Genomic DNA, 23,501 nt, shown 5'->3' with positions numbered 1-23,501 from the left:
GCCTGGCAGTGTGGCGCAGCTGGTGGAGTTACACCATCACAGCGTCAGAGACCCAGGTTCAATCCTGACCTTGAATGCTGTCTGTGTGGAGTTTCAATAGTTCAATGGTACTTTCTTGACACATGTACCGAGCTACAGTGAAATTCATTTTTGTAAACATTTCACAACAAGTGTCACTATACATAAGCTCGCAGATACATCTCGGATAAGCATCTCAGATACAGTACATGTATATTAGTAGTACAGTGAGACAGTGCAATTTTGGTGCAATTTTCAAGTCCCAGTTGTAAGTGCAGGGTTCTTGACCCGATCATGAAGGCCCGTTGACATGGTGGCTTTGCAGGGTCGGCCTGCCTAAGCGTAGCTGCTGGTGTGCTCCACCGCTTTAGGGCGCGTCCAGTCCACGCGCTCGGCCTCATTGAGCGGCGCCCGATCCAGCCGAGCCCCAGGTTGTTACAGGGCCTCCAGCCGCCCACTCCACCATTGAGGCAGTGCACTCCTTCCCACAGCCAGTCTGCTTACCAGCCCTCTGCCTGACTCTTTCCCATCTGGGAGGGCAAGCCGTCTGGGAGGGCCTTCTGGGTGGGTTCACGGTCCATGGCGGGCAAACCAGGCCTTCCAAGGAGGTTCCCGGTCCACGGTGAGGTAGTCACTGGGCCTGCTGATGGGGTTGGCCAAGGCTTGCCAGGATTCTTTCTCCCTGTGATCCTTTGACTTTCCTCCACATGCTCCCATTTCCTCCCAGATCCCCCAAAGACGGGCAGGTTTGTAGATTAATTGTAAATTTAAGAGGTTTTTGGATAGGCACACGGAAATGCAGAGAATGGAGGGAAGTTGATCATGTGCTGGCACAGATGATTACGTTTATCTTGTCATTATGTTCGACACAGTCATTGTGGATTGAAGTGCTTTTTGCTGTGCTGTACTTTTTCCTTGTTCCATGTTTTAAATCTCACTAGCCTTTCGCCATCAAATTTGTGTCATCCCTTTTAAATCCTCCGACTTAGTTCAAGCTTGAGATGCGTTCTCTTTGTCACAAGGCGTACATCCTCCAAGTCACTTGGATGTGTGCACAGCCTATATTTTTAACCAGTTTTTTTCGCTCAATTTTCCTATCTTGTGAACGTTTAAGGCACTTGAATCGATGTTATGCTACCGGGCTCGGCGACTGAGAAGCCATGATGTTAAACCTTTCTGTGGCAGGTTGTGAAAGTGAATTCGATAAATCTACTCATTTGTAAGAGGATATTCAAAAATTGACCACAAGAGCTGATGGATCATTGCAAGCATCGAGATCGCCCCGGCATCTCATGAATGCATTGTAGATTACCTCAGGGAGTTAAAGGCCACTCTTCTGTCGGCATTTTATTATTTCTGAATTGACCATCCTTGGCATTTAGCTTTTAGGGCTAGTGGGGTTCCAGCTGTGGACCTGCATGAATTCCTTTCAGATTTTCTCTTAATGGCAGAATTAGCAGATTAAACATAATCCTGGATCTCCCCCTTGGGTGGTTTAGCTCTGCATCATGTAAAAGTCATGTTATCTAACAGGATTCTGCTTAAATCCACAAAACGATAACATTTAACGGCTAAATGGTTCAAAACACAAATAATGGCCTGCTAAAAACAAGCCGTATGCAAGAGGGACTGGATCCAACTCACCTTCTGCATGTCAGTAAATCAATTTATTACAGTTTCATGTCACAAGTATTCAGCGCTAGAAATGTTATTGATTAGCACTTTATCGATGTGGGCTCTCCATGTCCTCCAGAGATGCTGCCTGACCTGCTGAGCTACTCCAGCACTTTGTAAGTGCTCGATGTAAGATTCCAGCATCTAAAGTTCCTTGTGTCTACATTTATGAGCACTTTGGTGTTTTTGTTTTCCAAAGATATTCCTCACAGCCCACATGCTCGACAAAGCCTAGGATTTTGTGCAACACATGGAGGTGCTTTGACATACATGGTGGTCCATAAATGTATGCAGCTTATGTCCCTGTCCAGGGAGTAAGTACTGGGACTTGGTAATGGACTAGCACACTTTAAATAATTGTAACCCTTACGCTGCCTCTCCCTCAGGTATCCATTACACCTGTTACATCTCCCTCCCCACTGCCCTTTCAACAATCAATCAGGCAAAACCTACCCATTGTCCCTGTCCATTCCTTGCCCCACCCAGAATGGTGCACTGACCCTCTCTTGAATCCTTGGGTCCCCCTCTCCCCTACTTGAGTGTAGAAGTATTGTGTTCAGTTTTGATCACACTGTTATCGGAAAGATGTTGGTTGATAAGCTGGAGAAGATGGGTGTCGAGAAGATTTACGAGGATCTTGCCAGGACTTGAGTGCCTGAGGTATAGGAAGAGGATGAGCAGGCTAGGACTTTATTTCTTGGAGCGCAGGAGGATGAGGGGTGCTCTTATACAGGTGTACAAAATCATGAGAGGAATAGATTGGGTCGAGGTACAGAATTTTCTGGCCAGAGTGGGGGAATCAAGATCCAGAGAACATAGTTTTAAGGTGAGTGGGGAAAGATTGAATAGGAACCTGAGGGGCAAATCTTTTGCACAAAGGGTGTTATATGTGTGGAACAAACTGCCAAAGGAGGTAGTTCCACAGTGTTTAAAAAACATTTGGGCAGGTACATGGATAGGATAGGTTTAGAGGGATACGGGCCAAGTGCAGGCAGGATGGATTAGTGTAGTTGGGGCATGTTAGTGGGCATAGGCAGGTTGAGCTGAAGGGTCTGATTCCATGCTGTGTGACACTATAACTCTTTTTACAGTGCTCTTCTACTCCTATAAACTGGATAAATATCTTCCGTGTACTCCATCCTGCTGGTGGAAAGTTCCAAATGGATGTAAAGTAAATTTAGTCTGATATGCAATAGATAGATCAGCCATGATTGAATAGCAGAGTAGACTTGATGGGCCGAATGGCCTAATTCTAATCCTATCCCTTATGATATTTCCTTAAGATCCATTCATCTTTATCTGAGGACCAATCTTGAATGCTATTCTTTGAACAGCCTTTAATGTTCAAATACCTTGTGGGAATCTTAATGATCGTAACAACATACAGTAGAATATTATTATGTGCTCGTTGCATTCTTGAAATTGAAATCTCTTTTTTTAGCTAGGAAGTTCAACTTGTTTCCTATCTTATGACTGTGATAACCACAGAGAATGTTGGAAATACTCAGCAGATTAGGCAGCATGTGTGGAGAAGAGACAGAGAATTAGGGGCCTGTCCCACTTAGGCGTTTTTTTAGGCGACTGCCGGCGACTGCAATAGTCGTAGTAGTTCGACGAAAAACCGGCGACCGAACCCCCCCCTACAACAATGTCTACGACAAGCTACACCAACCCACCACCTAGTCGATGTCAAGCTACCGACAACCGGCAACCCAACCATCGCGGCTTAGGACGTCCACCTACGACCGCACCTACGACAACCTACGACCACACAGGCGGCAACCTACGACAACCAAAGTCAACCTACGTCTACCCGCGACAAGCTACGACAAGCCACGACCGTGTCGGCGACAACCGAAGACAATTCACGTAATTTTGGCCTCCGGTTTTGACGCTGGTTGACGTAGGTAGTCGCCAATGGAATTCAATGAAGTCAGCACTGGCGACAACCTACGACAGCACCTATGTCAGGAGACGTCAAGCTACGATCATTGGCATCAAACCAACTCTTTGGAGACTGCTCACGACCATACAGGTGACACCCCGGCAGTCTAGTCGCCTGTAGTCACCTAAAAAATCGCCGAAGTGGTACAGGGATTTTAGTATCTTCCGGGGTGGCAATAGGGAGGAGGAACAAAAGGGGAGGTCAGCGATGGTGGAAGTGGAGATAAGAATAAGACACTTAAAAGACACATTAAATAATTGATCCGTGTGTGGAACTAGTGTAGATGGGACATGTTGGTTGGCGTGGGCAAGTTGGTCTGAAGTGCCTGTTTCCATGCTATATGACTATGACATTTGGACTGGAAGATGGATGGGAAAGATTTATGATATAGGCCAAATATAGGCAAGTGGGACTCGTGTGGAGGTGGAATCTAGATCAACATGGACCCGTTTCCATGTTTTATGACTCTATGACTCCAAGAGTTTGAATTGCATGGGTAGTAATGGTGCCAGCTAAAAGAGGGTGGTGTAAATAATAATAATAATAATAATAATAATAATATTCATTTATTGTCATTGCAACGAGTACAACGAAATTAAAAAATAGCCAATCCTGACTATAGCCAATACCCGGAGTACATTTAAATTGGAGACGACAAATGAAGTCTGAAACAACAGGAAAATGAGGCGTTGCCTGGTTTACAGCCATTCGTCGATTTACAAAAGAGACGCATTCCGAAAAATGTTTTGTTAAGCAAATTGTTGTAAATGTAAAAGGCTGAACAAAATACATTAGAATAGTATTTTGGTACAGTGTGTCCTAATGGGTGGAAAATAGCATGCTATTCTTTGTAGTGCAAAATAGGTTTGTAAATCAAAGACATGTACCCAAGATTCAAGGAGCTCAGGAAAAAAAATCATAAATTAAATATTTGTACCGAGGAATAGCTGCAGCTAATTATTTGGAAATGTGGAAAGGTTGTCATGAGATTGAGTCAGAAGCTTATATTTTATTCCTTAATCTTTGATTGAACTCTGCTGGAATAACGTGGCAGACCAAAAACAGGCGACAGAGAAGGGGAAGCTATGGCTTAATCCTTGTGGCTGTCTTTGTAGTGTTTAGATATGTGGTGCCAGTCTTTTAAGAGTCTTCAGCTTCTTCAGCTGGAATAACATTACACATTGTATCTGATCACCCCATTTTGATCTCCATTCCCCTGAATGGTTTCCCAAACCCCTTACGTTCATATTGCTGCCCCTCCATACCTCGAGGTCTGGATGCAAGAAGACCTTTGTTGCCACAGTGTAGAAACGCTGCTTCTAACGCCAACTGTTAGACTTTGGACTGGTGAGGAGAGGGACGGTTCGCTGGTCGATCCACATGTCCAAGGAAGGCGATGGCTGGAGGCCCTGCAGTAGCCTGGGGCTCGCCTGGATCAGGCACTGCTCATAAGACCTAGACCTCAGGGACTGGACTGGACTTTGAACATGGCACCAAAACCTGGTACCTCTTGCGTGCGGTCTCAGTGGACTATTTCCGTACACTTTGCTAATCGGGGACTGTGCTTGCGTATGGCAATACTTTACTGAACTGTATATAAGTAAAGAGTTTGCACATGTGACAATAAAAGCACCATTGACCATTCTCAGTGGCAAATCTGGGAGTGGGGTTTCCCCCTGTCTTAAAGCTATCACTGAGCTATCACTGAACCATTAGAGGTTTTTAAAAAATTGTTTAACAAAATTAAGTAAACTAAAAAGTAAGATATAGAAGAGAGAAAAATACAGTACAGGAACAGGCTCTTCAGCTCACAACGTCTTTGCCGAACAGGATGCCAAGGTAAGCTGTTCCCAGATGGTATCAGGCAACTGAAACCACCCTATCAATAACCAGAGAGCGGTCCTGAGCTACCATCTACATCATTGGTGACCCTCGGACTATCTTTAATCAGACTTTACGAGACTTTATCTTGCACTAAAAGTTATTCCCTTCATTCCTGTGTCCATACACTATAGATGTCTCGAATGTAACCATGTCTTTCCGCTGACTGGCATGCAATAAAAAAGCTTTTCACTGTACCTTGGTACATGTGATAATAAACTTAACTGAACTACCTGCTGAGTTACACCAGCATTTTGAGAACTAAACTGAACTACACTCATCTGCCTGTGTAATTTAAAGCATTAACTTGAACAAAAATAGCCTTAAAAAAAGTAATTTCCTTTCCATTTTCCTTCAAAATCTTTGTCCTAACATTCTCTTGAAATCAATGAAATCTTGGATTGTGAACCAAGTCTGGAATGGGTCGAGGTTCACTGTGGAATCTCAACAGCAAAAGATCTGTTGCAGGACTCCTGGTGAGATCTAGCAATGTACACTCTAGGCATGTTCACCTTTGTAAGCCCGACTTTAGCTGGTTGCAACTCCAAAACTTACATCAGTTTCAAAGGGAAAATGGTTGAAAGGCTTGATCTGGCCATTGAGCATCATGTATGGCAGGGATTTGAACATTTCAACGACATGTGAAGATCACGGATACATACTGTGATGACGCATCCCCTTTTGGGTCCACTTCTCTCCCCACCAAAGGCAAATGAGCCACAGCCAATTCCAATTAACGGCCATTGGACCAATTAACCCAATCCCTTATAAACCCTGGAGTCAAGAGGGGAATGAGGAGAAAAGTTGTGGGGGTGATTCTAGACCCTCTTGTTTGTCTTGAGAAATAAGGCCCATCGGGTGAATCCAGTGTACTGTGTGTGCCAGCATATTCATTATTCATGTGGTGTTCTGATGGATGCCATAATATGAACCTGACAGTCTTTTGCTCGAAGACAGACACACTCAGTGGGTCAGGAGAAAAGGGATAGGTCACGATTCGGATCGAGACCCTTCTTCAGACAGAGATAGGAGAAATGAATGGGAGAAATGGCAAATGTAATGATAATCGAGGAAATGTGTGGCACACAATCGGCCATGTTGGCTGCAGGATCGGCGATGAGGAGACATTCAGAGGAACTCAACAGGATGACAGTAAAACTAGTACGATGGCTAGGTTGGGGGAGGGATGGAGAGAGAGGGCTTGCAAAGGTTACTTGAAGTTAGAAAAATCAATATTCATACCCCTGGGCTGTACGCTGCCCAAATGAAATATGAGATATGAGATGCTGTTTCTCCAATTTATGTTTGGCCTCACTCTGACAATGGAGGAGCCCTAGGACAGAAAGGTCAGTGTGGGAATGGGAAGGAGAGTTAAAGTGTTCGGCGACTGGGAGATCACATAGGTGGAGGTGGATTGAGCAAAGGTGTTCAGTCTTTTGCAAGAATCTGGGTCTCTTTTCAGATGAGTCCTTGACTGATTCCGTACACAGCAATAATTATGGTTGCTAATTGTTTTTAAAACTAATGAAGCTTATTTAAATCAGAATTGAATTTGGAGTTGATCTGAGAACAAGCTAAGCAACAGGGTTTTTTTTTAAAGTGCTGCAGAATGCACTAGTTGATGCTGGCTTCCACATGCCTAACTGCAAAGATTCAGATTACAGATGTCTTAATGAGCCCTCAAAAACATCAGCGTTCACTACTTTCAACATTAATGTCACGAATGTGGAAATTTGCATTGCAGTTGCATCGATCTATTTTTTTTATCCCAAGGAGGAAAGCAACCAATGTGCATTGCTGCAATTACAATAGATTTCTCATGTGCAAGTATTGCAAGAAATAAGCACATCAATAATGCCATGGATTATTTTTTAATTACCAGATTCAATCCATTGTGCAGATTCTATTTATTCACAAGGTTTTATACATTTAAATTACAACTACAAACCAGGACAGATTGAACAGTGCATACCACAGGAGTACAGCTTCTTGAAGCCTGATTGTCAATAAGACTGTTTCTGGCATAATAAATTAAGTAGCAAAAAGGAGGCAAATTACAACATCTAAAAGAGTCTGTACAACACTCTGCACAAAATGTAAACAGTCATTCTCATTTACTTCATAAATAGAATCAAATAATAATTTAGGTATATCCAATTTCCTTAAAATACGTGGAATTTTGTCAGGGATTTCATACAAATTGCTTATAAAATATTCATTTCTATGGCGGCAGCTCAGTCATCTAGGTTGCGCTGTTTATGAAATCTCCGTTAATTAAAATGATCCCTTCTGGGTCGTACATTTTCTACGATTCCTAAAACTGAGAGAATGATGAGATTATGCTGGTCAAAACTGACCATTTTTTGCAGTATTCTGGGAAATGAGAAGTAAATGACCCATGGCCAAATTTAACCAGACAACTGGAGCTTTATTAGAATTACGGCAAGAGTGGAATACCTTTTAATAATCCGAAAAGGCAAACTTAACATTTGTTTGACATGAATTTAGAGGCAGATTTTTAATAAAAAGTCAATCACTTTTTTGGTCTTCAAATAAAGTAAAGTGGGTTATTTGCTTCTCTGTTTTTATATATTATATATATTATCTATTTTTTACATACAAAAACAGAATGCAAACAGCAACTCTATACTTGCAGAGCAAAATATCTATAAATAACATTATATATATATATATATATATGTGTGTGTGTGTGCATTGCAGAACCGAGCAAGTTATTGTAAATTTAAATTTGACTTTCAAATGCCAAAGCTATCATTTTTACATTGGCAATGGGTCCCAGGTGATTTTGCTCTGTTAATTTAATTTCAGCTCTGCTTTCATTAATTCAGTCTGAAATAAATACAGTGGAATAAAGATACAATGAATTTCATTGACATCAATTATTTTCCAAGGCAATTTCAAATCCTTTATTGGTGCAATGCTAAGTCTATCTCCCTATCATTAAGATTGATGAAAATACATAAATCAATACAAATCTGATTTCTCAAGTGTAAGTCAGAGACGAATGAAGATATATGGGCTTATCTGTGCAAACACGAAAAATCCAGCTGCAATCTGATTTTTCGCTATAACTTTCTCGGTCAATGACAGTGATGGGCATTATGCTTTATTTGTTCCTCACCAAGCATGCACACAACAGTATTTCTGTTCTTGCCAGAAATACCAATCTATCAAATGCTATTTAGAAACTTACCTCTATGAAGCCACATTCGAGCATGGACATACTATAATCAGGCAGTGTTACATAGATAATACCACACATCCATTTACAAAAGAACCCGTCAGAAGCAAACGGATAATAATACAAGAGTAGAGACAAAGAAACGCAGGTGCTGGTTTGTACCAAAGATAGACACAAAATGCTGGAGTAACTCCACGGGTCAGGCAACATCTCTGGAGAAAAAGGATAGGTGAAGTTTCGGGTTGGGACCCTTCTTCAAACTTCATAATATAAAATATGCAACACGTACATAATAATGCAAGTTTTCCTTCAGTGAGAATGTTAATCCGAAACGTTTCTGTGGCAGTAGGTAGTTTATCAAACTGTTGTTAAGTAAAATAACTTGTGACACATTTCCGCAATGAACCACATTCATACAGTATGTACTGGGAAACAAGTCATCGAGTCAATTGTGACTGATGTGTTTTATATCCAAGCACACCTCATGTATGATGAGTGAACATCATTTTACATTCATCTCTCAATATGTACATTTCAGGAGTAGGCCATTCGGCCCTTCGAGCCAGCACCGCCATTCAATGTGATCATGGCTGATCATTCTCAATCCGTGTTCCTGCCTTCTCCCCCCCTGACTCCGCTATCCTTAAGAGCTCTATCTGGCTCTCTCTTGAATGCATTCAGAGAATTGGCCTCCACTGCCTTCTGAGGCAGAGAATTCCACAGATTCACAACTCTCTGACTAAAAAGGTTTTTCCTCATCTCCGTTCTAAATGGCCTACCCCTTATTCTTAAACTGACTGTGGCCCCTGGTTCTGGACTCCCCCAACATTGGGAACATGTTTCCTGCCTCTAACGTGTCCAACCCCTTAATAATCTTATATGTTTCAGTCTCAAAAACGTTAACAAAAATTAATTACATCTCATGTTTCGCCTGTGTGTGACTCCTCCCTCCCTTTCACATTTGTGACCGTCTTCAACTTGGCATCTTGCCTTCAGTGGGGAGGGACGAGTCTTAGATCGATTCTCCCGAGTTGAACAAAACGTCCTCACAGTCTGCGCACTGGATATGACCACTTACAGTACAAGTCAACAAGCGAGACTTCCCAGAGCTCTCAGACCCGCTTGTCATGAAATTGCAAAGGGCTTCATGAGTCACGGGATGTTTGCCGAGCCCTGGAGCATCCTCATCATATTTGTTGGAACGAAAATGAGTCTTTTCATCAATTTGATGCAGAATTGTCATCAGTGGAGGGTGAATCAGTACCAATGGAGCGAACCCTACTCCTCCTCTATCAATGCCACCCAGGCCCATCTTGGAAATTCCTCTTCTCAACGTGGAGTCCTTCTTTTCCACTGCCACATGGGCTCTCATTCAGCAGTGGTTAATATTCACAAATGGGTTGAAAAAAAGATATGAACTTTCTCCCAGGGGCCAAACTCACTTCAGTAAAAGTGATATTCACCTTTCATCTCTAAGTTTGGTCACCCATGTATTTAGCTCTTGAGAACGTTCAAGGTGTCTCGCTCAGTCAGGCATGCAATTTAAGTTAGTCAAATATAAGTTGGAGACAGGAGAATGCCCTTTTCCTCATGGCATGTGGGGAAGGTGACGCCTCATCTCCCGACAGGGGCAGCGAACCCAGCCTGCATCAGAAGAAAGGGAGCAGCAACGACAGTTTCAGTTCTTTCTCACCAAGGACCGCATCCCGCTTGAGGCTGGAGGCCTTGTTTACCACCTTCAGCTTCAAGGCTGCCCTCTTGAACTCGTCCAGCGGGAGTCCGTCGAAGAAGAAATCTTCATTGAAGATGGGGTTTCGGCTGTTCTTGATGATGGTGCTGCGTTGCTTCTGCACCTTCCCTGGAGTCAGGTACAAGATGACACAGCAGTTGATGGTCTTGTTGTCCAGGGTCTTGTCGTAAAGGTCTTCTGCGGTGATGACACGTATGCGAAGGCGGGCGTTGGTGCTGTCGTACTCAGCCGCCAGCCTGACGGCACCCCCTCTGTTGAGGCGGACCGTGTGCTCCTTGTGGACTCGGTCTTGGTAGTGGAGCAGGCTCAGGGGAAGCCCCCCCTGCGAAGCCGGAGACCCTCCGGCCGGGGGCGTGGGGCACCTGAGCCTCTTGGAGATGTTGGGGCTGGCGTCGTTGGAGCTGCACTCGTCTGTGGACAGGGAGCTGTTGCGGGTGAAGGGCTGCAGGGGTTTGCAGTGCTTGGCCAGGTTCTCGTGGCTGAACATCTTCAGCAGGGAGGTCCCCGAGACGGAGCGGGAGAGAAGGGGCGAGTTAAAGGGGGAGGACTCTGCGGACGAGGCGGTGTCGCTGTCGCCGCCGCTGAAGTACCTGTAGGTGCTGGCCAGGGACAGGCTGAACTCTGGCGGGTTGAGATGCTGCTGGCTCTCGCCGTTGCTCCTGTGGCCAGCTGGCCGCCTCCTGGGCGAGCTGGGCGAGGTGACCGGGCTCCCGTGGTCGGTGTGGAAGAGTGACTCCTTGCGCCTTGTGTGTGGACTCTCCACCAGGGTGGAGAAGCCGTAGGATGTCTGTGTGAGCGGGGCGTAAGGCAGGGACTGAGGGTCGTAGTTGGTCTCCGCCGCCCCATCGCAGCCGGTCTCGTCGGCGCTCTCGATCTGAATGATGTGCCTGTTGGCCGCCTTCAACAGGTCGCTGCTGCCCTGGAGGTCGGACGAACCCTTCCCCTTCCCCTTCACCCTCACCCTCGGGCTCCCCTGCGGCTTCCTGGCCACGAAGATCTGCTCGGAGGTGGACGCCTTCAGGGTTGACTTCTTCTCGCCGCTCTCCGCCGCTCCCTCGGCCGAGATGTTTGGGAACTTGGGAGGGATGAAGAAGTCTGGGATTTTGTCCGGTGTCAACACGTTGCTGAACAGCGGACCCTTGGGCTGCTTGTCCCGGCCCCCGGCGTCGCCAGCTCGGTTCAGGTTCTCAACAGAACCCCTGATCTTATCGAAGAGCCACATCCTCCCCCTCTGTCCCGCAACAGATATCTGCAAAGTGGAAAGACACGTTAAAAATCGAAATTAAATCCAAAATCAAACACTAAACTTCTGGAAATTTAGATGCAATTTGATTTGGGGAAAGGCGTAGATTATTGTTTTTTTCACAAAGTGCTGGAGTAACTCAGCAGGTCAGGCAGCATCTCGGGAGAGAAGGAATGGGTGACGTTTCGGGTCGAGACCCTTCTTCTGAAGGGTGACGTTTAACCAATAATTTGTTATGTTGCAACATCAGGTCTCCTCTTATACATTCTTTACCGCAAACACTGCCATCTTCAACGTCATCTGTCATTATGCCAAGCTACTGTGAGCATCGACTCGAATCTTTTGGGTCCTTTATTGAATAACATTTTTTTTACTGTCCTTCTTCTTCTGAAGAAGAAGGGTCTCGACCCGAAACGTCACCCATTCCTTCTCTCCCGAGATGCTGCCCGACCTGCTGAGTTACTCCAGCATTTTGTGAATAAATCGATTCGTACCAGCATCTGCAGTTATTTTCTTATACAACTTATTGTTTTTAATCTAAACTGCTGCTTTTCAGCAGAAGATAGACACACACAAAAAAAGAAAGACTGGTCCAAATATCACACAGCAATTATTAAAAGCAAACCCAGTAATAACTTTCTCATCGTGTAGGAAAGAACTGCAGATGTTGGTTTAAATCGAAGGTAGACGCAAAATGCTGGAGTAACTCAGCGGGACGGGCAGTATCACTGGAGAGAAGGAATGGGTGATGTTTCGGGTCGAGACCCATTTTTAGACTGACCCGAAACATCACCCATTCTTTCTCTCCGGAGATGCTGCCTGACCCGCTGAGTTACTCCAGCATTGTGTGTCTATCTACGGTGTAAACCAGCGTCTGCAGTTCCTTCCTACACATGTTGCACCTGGCTTCTCTTAAGAAAAACGCCAACGTGTCTATTCGGTCCACGGTCTCGAATTCAAATGAACTTTTTTTAACAGCAGGTAGCATAAACGAAGTTCACAGTCCCACGTGTAATAGCCAAACGTGCAGGGCGATTCTTGCTGCTAATATAACTCTCAATAAAGGTCTCAAACTCTTCCCGCAACTTGCAATGTTTCCACTCGCGTTGTGCGGTCCTTCAAACCCCTGCAACCAACGTTAGCAACTTCTGAAAACAACATAGATTGTAACCCTGTAACTAATGCATCAACTTCTGAAAAATTGCTGCGCCTTCTGCTGACTTGACAACAACTCTGGTGATAGATTCTGTTTTTGTTAAACAGGAAAGCAGGGTGTTTTTTTTCTATTTTGTTTGTGACAAAACAAAAAGACGCCACTCACATTTCGTTGGAGTGTTTTGCTGCTGTTGTTGTTGTTGTTGAGGTCGGCTCTGCTCTGCTCCGCTCCGGCGCCGTGACTGTACTTCCAAAAATATGGACAGCTATGTCTTGCCTCTCCCTCTCCCTCTCCCTCTCCGCATCGTTTCAATCCGCCACATCGTCACTCGGGCATAATCGGTCCTGTCAGCCAATAAATGAGAGCAACAGGTTAACCTGATCTTGGAGGTAGGTAACCATTAGCAGCACCCAGCGCCAGTTGCCTAGCGCCGTGTTGTGGTCCTATCTGTCTCTCCACAGTCATATACATCTCTCTCTCTCTCTATCTCTCTCTCTCTTTCAATGCTGCACTCGCCTTGGTGAAAATGACGGATATTTCAGAATGAAGAAGGGTCTCGACCCGAAACGTCACCCATTCTTTCTCTCTAGAGATGCTGCTACCTGTCCCGCTGAGTTGCTCCAGCATTTCGTGTCTACCTGACGGATATAGGAGACCGGAACGACAACACTTTAACTAAACTAATAGGACACAGGTTGCAGATGCTGGTTTATACAGAAGATAGACGCAGAAATGCTGGAGTAACTCAGCGGGTTACTCAGACAATGAAGAACTGTCTCGGCTGCGAAACGTCGCCTACTCCTCTTTCTCCAGTGATTGTTGCCTGTCCCGCTGAGTTACTCCAGCATTTTATTTATATAATAGGATCATTGGGAACTTTTGGGGGGGGGGGGGGGGGTGGTTAACGGTATTTAAGAGAAATAAATGCACTCGGATTAGAGGTAGGATGCTCGGAACGAGAAATATTAGACAAGTTGGGAAGAGGTGCAGCTGAAACACCTGCAGAATTGAGTGGTTGTCCTCTGTAACTGGTAGAAAATACAAGAAAGCGCGCTTTCAGTCTAGCCTGGTGAGTGGGTCATGTGAAACAGCCCACTGATGAAGGGTCCAGACCCGAAACGTGGCCAGTTCATTCCCTCCCCAGATGCAGCCTGACCAGCGGATTCATCCAGCGTTTTAGACAATAGACAATAGGTGCAGGAGGAGGCCATTTGGCCCTTCGAGCCAGCACCGCCATTCAATGTGATCATGGCTGATCATTCTCAATCAGTACCCCGTTCCTGCCTTCTCCCCATACCCCCTGACTCCGCTATCCTTAAGAGCTCTATCTCGCTCTCTCTTGAATGCATTCAGAGAATTGGCCTCCACTGCTCTCTGAGGCAGAGAATTCCACAGATTCACAACTCTCTGACTTTGTGTTTGCTCAATATTCCAGCATCTGCAGTTCCTTTGCGACTGTGTTTAAGCCGGCTCGGTAACTCCACTGCAAAACACAAAGTGCTGGAGGAACTCAGTTGGCCAGGCAGCATGTGTGGAAGGGAAATGGACAGAGGACGTTTGGGGTCTGGACCCTTCTTCAGACGCCCTCCACACATGCTGTCTGACCCGCTGAGTTCTAGCAGTGCTTCGTGTTTTGTTCTAGACTCCAGCATCTGCAGGTTCTTACGTCTCCGGGCGATTTCTCTGTCTGTCGTGTCTGGGGCCGCCGGAGACCCGGGTTTGATCCTGTCCTCGGGAACTGTCCGTGTGGAGCTTGCACGTTCTCCCTTTGACCCGAGTTTCTCCCCCCACACTCCCAACAAGTGCGGATTGGTACACTAGAAATCTCCCCCGAATGTGTAGGTGAGTGTTAGAATCGGGGTGGGTGTGTGGGGGGAGAATTTAAAAAAGGATTAATTCAGCATTCGTGTAAATGGAGTTCCGATCGACGGCTGCAGATCCAGTGGGTCTGTTCTAGTCATAATTATACAGCACGGAAAATGTCCCTTCGGCCCCAACTTTGTCCATGCCGACTAGCATGTCCCATCTACACCAGTCCCACCTGCCCGCGTTTGGCCCATATTCCTCCAAATCTTTCCTATCCATGTACCTGCCAGGTTCTACCGTAACATTTAAGAGACATTTGGAGAGGGTAGGTTTGGGATAGGATAGGTTTAGAGGGAGATGGGCCAAGCAGGGGATGCCGTGAGAAGGGGGAGTGGTTGTTGGCGGTGTCGAGATTTGAACCTGTTGTTGTGGCCAGATTCTACATAATTCATGTTCGTAAGTCTTAGAATTAGGCCATTTGGCCCATCAAGTCTATTCTGCCATTTGACCCATCGAACATGGGCGACCAATCTCTCCCTCTCAACCCCATTCTGCTGCCTTCTCCCTGTAACCTCAGACACCTCCGCGGGCCGAGTATAAGTGTTCAGCGAAATGAAGAAATTGGTATACTGGTGTTGTAATAAGTTCACAATTTTCTGGTAAGACTGTTTTTTTAAAATAGAAAAATGTAGTGCGACCACGATCCAATTTCGAGGCCCAGATATCTGGCATATTAAACTCTTCATCCTGCCATGGTGCACATAAAACTGTAGGAGTAGGATGAAGAGCCCAGCACGTTGTAATCAGCAACAAAAGCCCACCAGCTACTCCCTCGGAAGTGTGTGGAGCTTCAGCATGTAATGGAGTCATAGAGTCATACAGTGTGGAAACAGGCCCTTGGGCCCAACTTGCCCATGCTGACCATCATGCTCCATCCACACCAGTCCCAGCGGCCTGCATTTTGACCATATCCCTGGAAACCTGTCCTATCCATGTCCTGGTCCAAATGTTTCTTAAACGTTGTGATGTTGCTGAATACTCTATTGAACTTCTGAGGAACAGCACCTCATATTTCGCCTGGGCAGCTTGCAACCCAGCGGTATGAACATTGACTTCTCCAACTTTAGATAGTTCCTCTGTCCCTCTCTTCCCCTCCCCCATCCCAGATCTCCCACTGTCTTCCTGGCTCCACCTATATCCTTCCTTTGTCCCGCCCCCCTGACATCAGTCTGAAGAAGGCTCTCGACCCATTCCTTCTCTCCTGAGATGCTGCCTGACCTGCTGAGTTACTCCAGCATTTTGTGAATAAATACCTTCGATTTGTACCAGCATCTGCAGTTATTTTCTTACACTATTGAACTTCTGCAAGTAAACATTGGAGAGCATTCAGTCTGAAGAAGGGTCTCGACCCGAAACGTCACCCATTCCTTCTCTCCTGAGATGCTGCCTGACCCGCTGAGTTACTCCAGCATTTTGTGATACCTTGGAGAGCATACTGACTGGTTGCATCAATTTGAATGCTCCAAAGGAGGCTGCCCAAAGCAATGGACAAATAGCAAGTGGCACGGTGGCGCAACGGTGGAACTAGTTGCTGCCTTACAGAGCTAGAGACCAGGGTTCAATCCTGACTGCAGGTAACTCAAATTTCACTGTACCTTAATCGTAGGTTAATTGGCTTTGGTAAAAATTGTAAAATTGGCCCTAGTGTGTAGGATAGTGATAGTGTACGGTGATCACTTCTTCTTCTTCTGTCGTATGTCTTTTAGACCTGCAGCTCCGTTGAGGCGAGCCAGGCCAACGTGTCATCGTCCAGGTCAATCAGACCTCGTTCACCATTCGGTGGCCAGTATTTGGGGCAACTGTTGACTATGTGCTCCACTGTCTGTGTTGGGTCCCCACACTCGCAGAAGGCACTGTCCACGAGACCCCCACCTCTTCATCGCTACTGGTCAGTGTGGACTCGGAGGGCCGAAGGGCCTGTTTCCGTGCTGTATCTCTATACTAAACTGAACTAATTCTGGCTCCATCGGGCATTGCCAAAGGGATCGACGAGAAGAGTTGCCTCATGAAGGCAGCTAACATCATCAAACACGCACACCGCCCAGGTCATGCTCTCATCTCCCTGATACCCTCAAAAAGAAGGTACAGGAGCCTGAGAACCATTACTGACAGGTTCTAGAACAACTCCTTCCCATCGATTATCAGGTTCTTGAACTATCCTGCACAAACCTAACCACAACGGGGAACTGTGAGTGTATGAAACATCCATCCTGCCTCCTCCCCATAATTCTGTTCAGGCGGCAAGGTGGCACAACTGGGAGAACCTCTGCCTCACATCAGCAGCGACCATGGGTTCAATCCTGACCTTGGCTGCTGCCTGTGTGGAGTTTGCATGTTCTCAATGTGTCCATGTGGGTTTCCTCTGGGTGCCCTGGTTTCCTCCCACATCCCAAAGACTGTGCCGGTTTGTAGATTAATTGGCCGCTGTAAATTGCCCCTAGTTTTTAGGGAGCAGATGGGAATGTTGGTTAACATAGAACTAGTGTGAACTGGCGATTGTTGATTGGTGTGGACTTGGTGGGGCGAATGGCCTTTATTCCATGTTGTATCTTTAGGCTTTAGAGATACAGCACGGAAACAGGCCCTTTGGCCCACCGATACCGTGCCGACCAGCGATCACCCCGTACACTAACACTATCCTGGACACTTGGGCCAATTTACAATTTTACCGAACCATATTAACCTACAAACCTGTACGTCTTTGGAGTGTGGTAGGAATACTGGAGCACGCAGAGAAAGCCCACTACAGGGAGAACGTACGAACTCCATACAGTCTGAACCCGTAGTTGGGATCAAACTCGCGTCTCTGGCGATGAAAGGCAACAGCTCTACCACTGTGACATAGTGCTGCCCCTAGTAAAACTAAACCCTACCTTGGCACTGAGCCACTGTGGACTTTGCACTTCCGTGGTTGCTCCACATACTTTGGTATTTGCACTATCATGGTCTAGTTCACTTGGAATGGCTGATAATTTATTGTGTATTTATTTGTTGGTGTTATCACCTCCCTTGTGCCTGTAAATCGGCAGACAGTAAGTCTGTCGCTGTTCCGGTTCATATCTGGTGAATGTGGCATATAATCACCCTTGAAATGAGCTTCTTCATTTCACCACTTACCAGGACCTGTAAAGAAGTTCTGAGATGAGGGAGTCTTCAAACCGTTCATATATTGAACGCACAATGTCTGATGATCCCAAGATCAATGTGGTTCATTTCATTCATTTATTGAACGATGAAGGCTTATTAGTCATGTTTGAATCTCAATGAGCAGAAATATATTTTTCTTCAACATCTAATGTAAATTTTGCCTCACGGTGCGTTTACAAATGTGTTCTTAACCTATTTCTATGTCGCTCTCTGAATTGAAGATTTAACTGTAAAATTGTAAAGCTTGCCTAAAGCAAGAGGCAGGGGAAGAAAAAATGTAACCCTCAGGGAATAAACCTGCAGATGCTCCAGTTTCAAAGTAATTTAACGAAGACAATTTTATTCTCTTCCACAACAGGCCTTCCACATTTCAGTTAAATTGTTACATTCAGTGAACAATTCACGTGTGCAAGTATATTACCATTCATTATTTACTGAATTTTTCTCCTTCTCACGATACATAACATGTTTATTTGCAATAAAAATTAACTTCAGATGCTGGATGCACCAAAGATAGACACAAAATGCTGGAGTAAATCAGCAGGTTGGGTAGCATCTCTGGAGAAAACGGAGAGGTGACCTTTCAGGTCAGACCCTTCTTCAGCCAAATATTTATTTGTAAAATATCTGTCTGCAGGTTTAGTGAGTTTGAGTTAATGAAAAAAGATTGTATGCAATAAAGTAGACTTATTACTACTAGGGTATAATAATTGAGGTATATACTTTTTAAAAAGGTAGGTTATCAAAAAGGAATCACTTCCTGACAAGGAAGAAAATTTGCATGCACAAATCAATTTATTGGTAATATTTGATTATATTATTCTGATTTGTAGAGTAGAGGAATCTAGGAGTGCAGGTGCATAGTTCCTTGGTGGAGTGGCAGGCAGATAGGGTGGTCAAAAAGCCATTTGGCACATTGGCCTTCATCAGTCAGAGTATTGAGTATAGAAGTTGGGAGGTCATGTTGCAGTTTGTATAAAACGTTGGTGAGGCTGCATATAGAGTATTGTGTTCGGTTCTGGGCACCATGTTATAGAAAAGATGATGTCAAGCTGGAAAGGGTGCAGAGAAGGTTTACAAGGATGTTGTGAGGGCTAGAGGGTCTGAGCTACAGGGAATTGAGTAGGCTGGGACTCTACTCCTTGGAGCGCAGGAGGATAAGGGGTGATCTTATTGAGGTGTATAAAATTATGAGAGGAATAGATCGGGTAGACGCACAGAGTCTTGCCAGAGTAGGTGAATTGAGGACCAGAAGACATAGGTTTAAGGTGAAGGGGAAAAGATTTAATAGGAATCTAAGGGGTAACTTTTTCACACAAAGGGTGGTGGGTGTATGGAACAAGCTGCCGGAGGAGGTAGTTGAGGAAGGGACTATCCCAATATTTAAGGAACAGTTAGACAGGTACATGGATAAAACAGGTTTGGAGGGATATGGACCAAACGCGGGCAGGTGGGACTGGTGTAGCTGGGACATGTTGGCCGGTATGGGCAAGTTGGGCCGAAGGGCCGGTTTCCACACTGTGTCAATCTATGACTCGGAAATTATGACAATTCTTTATATGTGAAGCACACTGAGTCAGGCAATGAGTTAATTGCAGGGTGGAACAAATGTCTGGATCACAGCAACCAGTTAATTGTTTAATAAAACCATTTTATTTTTTTGCAACAGCAGGTCAGGTAGAAACTGTGGGAAGAGAAAAAGAGAGAATATTTATGGTCAAAGACCCTTTGTCAGAATGACTAAAGTTAATTTAAATTGCAGAAGGGATGGGAGAGACGTACAGGAAACAAAAAGGAATAACTCTGTTGGGGTGCTGCATTTAATTGTGCAGCTAACAACATTCTGCTCAAGAAACATTTAAAGAACAGTGGAAACAGAAAGTCCAATGATGGAGGGGTGTTAGAGCCGCTGCCTGACACTCCAAATACGTACAAATTCCTCCCACACTCCAAATACGTACAAGTTGATTGACTACAATAAATATCATAAATTGTCCCTGGTGTGTAAGATAGCGTCGGTGTGCGGGGATCGCTGGTCGGCCAAAGGGCCTGTTTCTGCGCTGCATTTCTAAACTAAAACTAAACATAACTTACCTCATGGAGCACAGAAGAATACAGCACAGGAACGGGCCCTTCTGCCCACATTGTCTGGACCAAACATGATGCCAAACTGTACTTAGAAGGATGAGAGGAGATTTAGAAGGATGAGAGGAGATCTTATCGAAACGTATAAGATTATTAAGGGGTTGGACACGTTAGAGGCAAGGAAACATGTTCCCAATGTTGGGGGAGTCCAGAACCAGGGGCCACAGTTTAAGAATAAGGGGTAGGCCATTTACAACTGAGATGAGGAAAAACTTTTTCAGTCAGAGAGTTGTGAATCTGTGGAATTCTCTACCTCAGAAGGCAGTGGAGGCCAATTCTCTGAATGCATTCAAGAGAGAGCGAGATAGAGCTCTTAAGGATAGCCGAGTCAGGGGGTATGGGGAGAAGGCAGGAACGGGGTACTGATTGAGAATGATCAGCCATGATCACATTGAATGGCTGTGCTGGCTCGAAGGGCCGAATGGGGTACTCCTGCACCTATTGTCTATTGTCTATTGTATTAATCGCGACTCCCTGCACATGATCTAGATCCCTCTATTTCCTGCAGTAACACGAAACAATCTAAAAGCCTCTTAAAACACCACTATCATATCTGCCTTCACCACCATCCCTGGCAGCGTGTTCCAGGTATCCACCCCCCTCTGTGTAAAACAAAATTGCCCCGCATATCTCCATTCAACTTTGCTCTCTTCACCCCTTCATCCTTTCAGTATTTCACCAGTATCGCAGGTGATGGAGGATTGTTGCAAATAAGGTATGTGTGTAATTCAGAGCAATAGAGGCGTGACTGACAGTGGGATTACCACTGTTTAGTTTATTATTGCTGTCACGAGGTGAAATTCATTGTCACAATATACAGGAGATCAGTGCAAGGGGCAGCGTTTATTGTCAGTCCAAAGTGGCTGTGTTCTGATCGGCAATCCCAGAGGGTTGTTATGAGTTGAAGTCACACATTGCTGAAGCCGAGAAAACCTTCCCTGAATAACATCATTGGAAAGAATAGTTTTTAATTTTCTCACAATTTTGAAGTCGTCAAATCTGCGGTTTTAGTTTAGATTTATTTAATCAACCTGTTAATGGGGTTTGGTGGGGAGGGGTGGGGGTGGGGGAGGGGGGTGGTATACAACGTCATAAATGTGAAAGTAAACAATATCTGAGGAAGGATTCATATCTGAGGAAGGATGTGCTGGCTCTGGAGAGTGTCCAGAGGAGGTTTACAAGAATGATTCAAGATATGAGTGGGTTGGCATATGGTGAGTATTTGACAGCACTGGGCCTGTACTTGCTGGAGTTTAGAAAGTTGAAGGGGGGACCTCATTGAAACTTGCAAAATAATGAAAGGCATAAATGGAGTGGATATGGAAAGGATGTTTCAACTGGTGGGAGAGTCTAGGACCAGAGGTCATAGCCTCAGAATTAAAGGGTACTTTTTTAGAAAGGAGGTGAGAAGGAACTTCCTTAGTCAGAGGGTAGTTAATCTGTGGAACTCATTGCCACAGAGGGCTGTGGAGGCCAAGTCAGTGGGTATCTTTAAGGCAGAGGTAGACAAATTCTTGATTGGAATGGGTGTCAAGGGTTATGGGGAGAAGGCAGGAAAATGGGATTAGGAGGCAGAGATCAGCCATGATTGAATGACAGAATAGACTTGATGGGCCAAATGGCCTAATTCTACTCTTATAACTTGTGAACAATCCAACAACTTAATCGCCATGCCACCATATACATGCATGTGAAATAGCCTCCTGTCTGAACTGCTAAATGAACAAAATAACTCAATTTAGAGTTCCATTAAATTATGGCTGTAACCTTTGTTTTTCAAGACATAGATATGGATCGTGTGGCACAGACACTAGACACCATGAAACTTTCAGCAGCTCTGGAGTTAGCATAAGCGGTATTAAACACGGAAATCCAGAATTAAGATCCCAAACCATTGCAAAGCTGGATATCTTTAAAAAAAACACAAAATGTTGGAAACACTCAGCAGGGCAGCACCTGTGGAAAGAGAAACAGAATGAACTTTTCAGGTCAAAGACTCTTCATCAGAATTGGGAAAGGGAGAAAAAAGTTAGTTTTAAGTAGCAGAGGGTAGACAGCGATGGATAAGAGGCAGGAGAGTGTTGTTCTCCGTGGTCCGGTACTTGTTGTACCTTTGTTGTGACTCTGGAAGGACCACGAGTACACATGTTTATGATGTTATCATGGTGGAGCTTAACTCCAGGCTGTTTATTCCAAGGCCGCCTGGATCCAGAGTGACCGCCTAATCACACCAATCACTTATATACACAGGCATACAAAGTAGTTCTTGGATACACAAAGTAGTCCCAGCAATATCACAACAGAGAGTTGTGATTCAGTCAGAGAGTTGTGAATCTGTGGAATTCTCTGCCTCAGAAGGCAGTGGAGGCCAATTCTCTGAATGCATTCAAGAGAGAGCTAGATAGAGCTCTTAAGGAATGGCGGAGTCAGGGGGTATGGGGAGAAGGCAGGAACAGGGTACTGATTGAGAATGATCAGCCATGATCACATTGAAAGGCGGTGCTGGCTCGAAGGGCCGAATGGCCTCCTCCTGCATCTATTGTCTATTGTCTATTGAAACATTTCCAATAGCATTTTGCCATGATGAAATGTGTGAGATGAAGCCGCCAGGTTCCTTTGTTTACTTATTCTCTCTCTCTCTCCCTCTCTCTCCCTCTATTTCCCCGCTCTCTCTCTCCCCCCCCCCTCTCTCCCGCTCCCCCTCTCTATCCCTCTGTCTTTCCTCTTTCTCCCTCACTCTTTTCTCCCTTTCACTCTCTCTTCTCCCTCTTACTCTTTCTCTTTCCCCCTCTCTCTTTATACCGACAGCAACATATCAACCAGATGGCTTCACCTGATCTTTTGTTTGTTTCCTTTTTCTTTTATTCTCCCATTAAATGGTAACCAGATGTTTCATCAACAGCTTGTCACCATGCCAACCAGGCCTGACCCGAACAGAGATATAACCTTTGTCCCATCCATCCCTACCCAACTTTGCCTCTTAAAACTAACTTGTTTTCTCTCTTGTCCTGGTCTAGTGCAGAATATTTGACTTGAAATACTAACTGGATTTCACGTGATCCTTACAACATGTTCTCTCCCTCTCTCTCCATAATTAATCAAATGCTGGTAGATCCTTAGATTCTTCTGCCGAGTCAGGCTCACTGGTCTGTAGTTCACTGGCCTGTCCTTATAGCCCTTCTTAAATAAAGGTTTAATTTAGTTTAGTTTAGTTTAGTTTAGAGATACAGCGTGGAAACAGGTCCTTTGGCCACCCGTGTCCGCGCAAACCAGCGATCACGGACACTAGCACTATAGTAACCACTGGGAACAATTTATAATCTTTACCAGAGCCAATTAACTTACAAATCTGTACACCTTTAGAGTGTGGGAGGAAACCAGAGCATCTGATTTAGATTTCTTTTTTAGATTTAGAGATACAGCGCAGAAACAGGCCCTTCGGCCCACCGGGTCCGCGCCGCCCAGCGATCGCCC

At 45.1% G+C, this 23,501-nt stretch overlaps 1 protein-coding gene across 3 annotated transcripts; it reads right to left on the bottom strand.

The window, feature by feature from the left end:
- Positions 1 to 7,383: 7,383 nt before the first annotated feature.
- LOC144607164 (C2 calcium-dependent domain-containing protein 4C-like) lies at positions 7,384 to 13,562 on the bottom strand. 3 transcript variants are annotated; one of them, XM_078423809.1, is made up of 3 exons: positions 13,472 to 13,562; positions 13,035 to 13,213; positions 7,384 to 11,719 (listed from the first exon to the last, which is right to left on the bottom strand). In XM_078423809.1, the coding sequence occupies exon 3, from the start codon at positions 11,690 to 11,692 to the stop codon at positions 10,370 to 10,372; it is 1,323 nt and encodes a 440-aa protein (XP_078279935.1). In that variant the 5' UTR covers positions 11,693 to 11,719; positions 13,035 to 13,213; positions 13,472 to 13,562; the 3' UTR covers positions 7,384 to 10,369. The 3 variants fall into 3 exon arrangements, with proteins under 3 accessions (XP_078279935.1, XP_078279934.1, XP_078279936.1); XM_078423808.1 differs by lacking the exon at positions 13,472 to 13,562 and having other exon boundaries at positions 13,035 to 13,353; XM_078423810.1 differs by lacking the exons at positions 13,035 to 13,213; positions 13,472 to 13,562 and adding an exon at positions 12,616 to 12,883.
- Between the last annotated feature and the right edge of the window lie 9,939 nt (positions 13,563 to 23,501).

The sequence above is a fragment of the Rhinoraja longicauda genome, chromosome 28, assembly GCF_053455715.1.
Source record: "Rhinoraja longicauda isolate Sanriku21f chromosome 28, sRhiLon1.1, whole genome shotgun sequence".
Lineage (NCBI taxonomy): Eukaryota > Metazoa > Chordata > Chondrichthyes > Rajiformes > Arhynchobatidae > Rhinoraja > Rhinoraja longicauda.
Note: the sequence above shows the minus strand (reverse complement) of the source record. Positions and strands in the feature narration are given on the sequence as shown.

Excerpts from the sequence above, each read along its gene's own strand:
- LOC144607164 (XM_078423809.1), bottom strand. The coding sequence starts at position 11,692 with ATGTGGCTCTTCGATAAGATCAGGGGTTCTGTTGAGAACCTGAACCGA.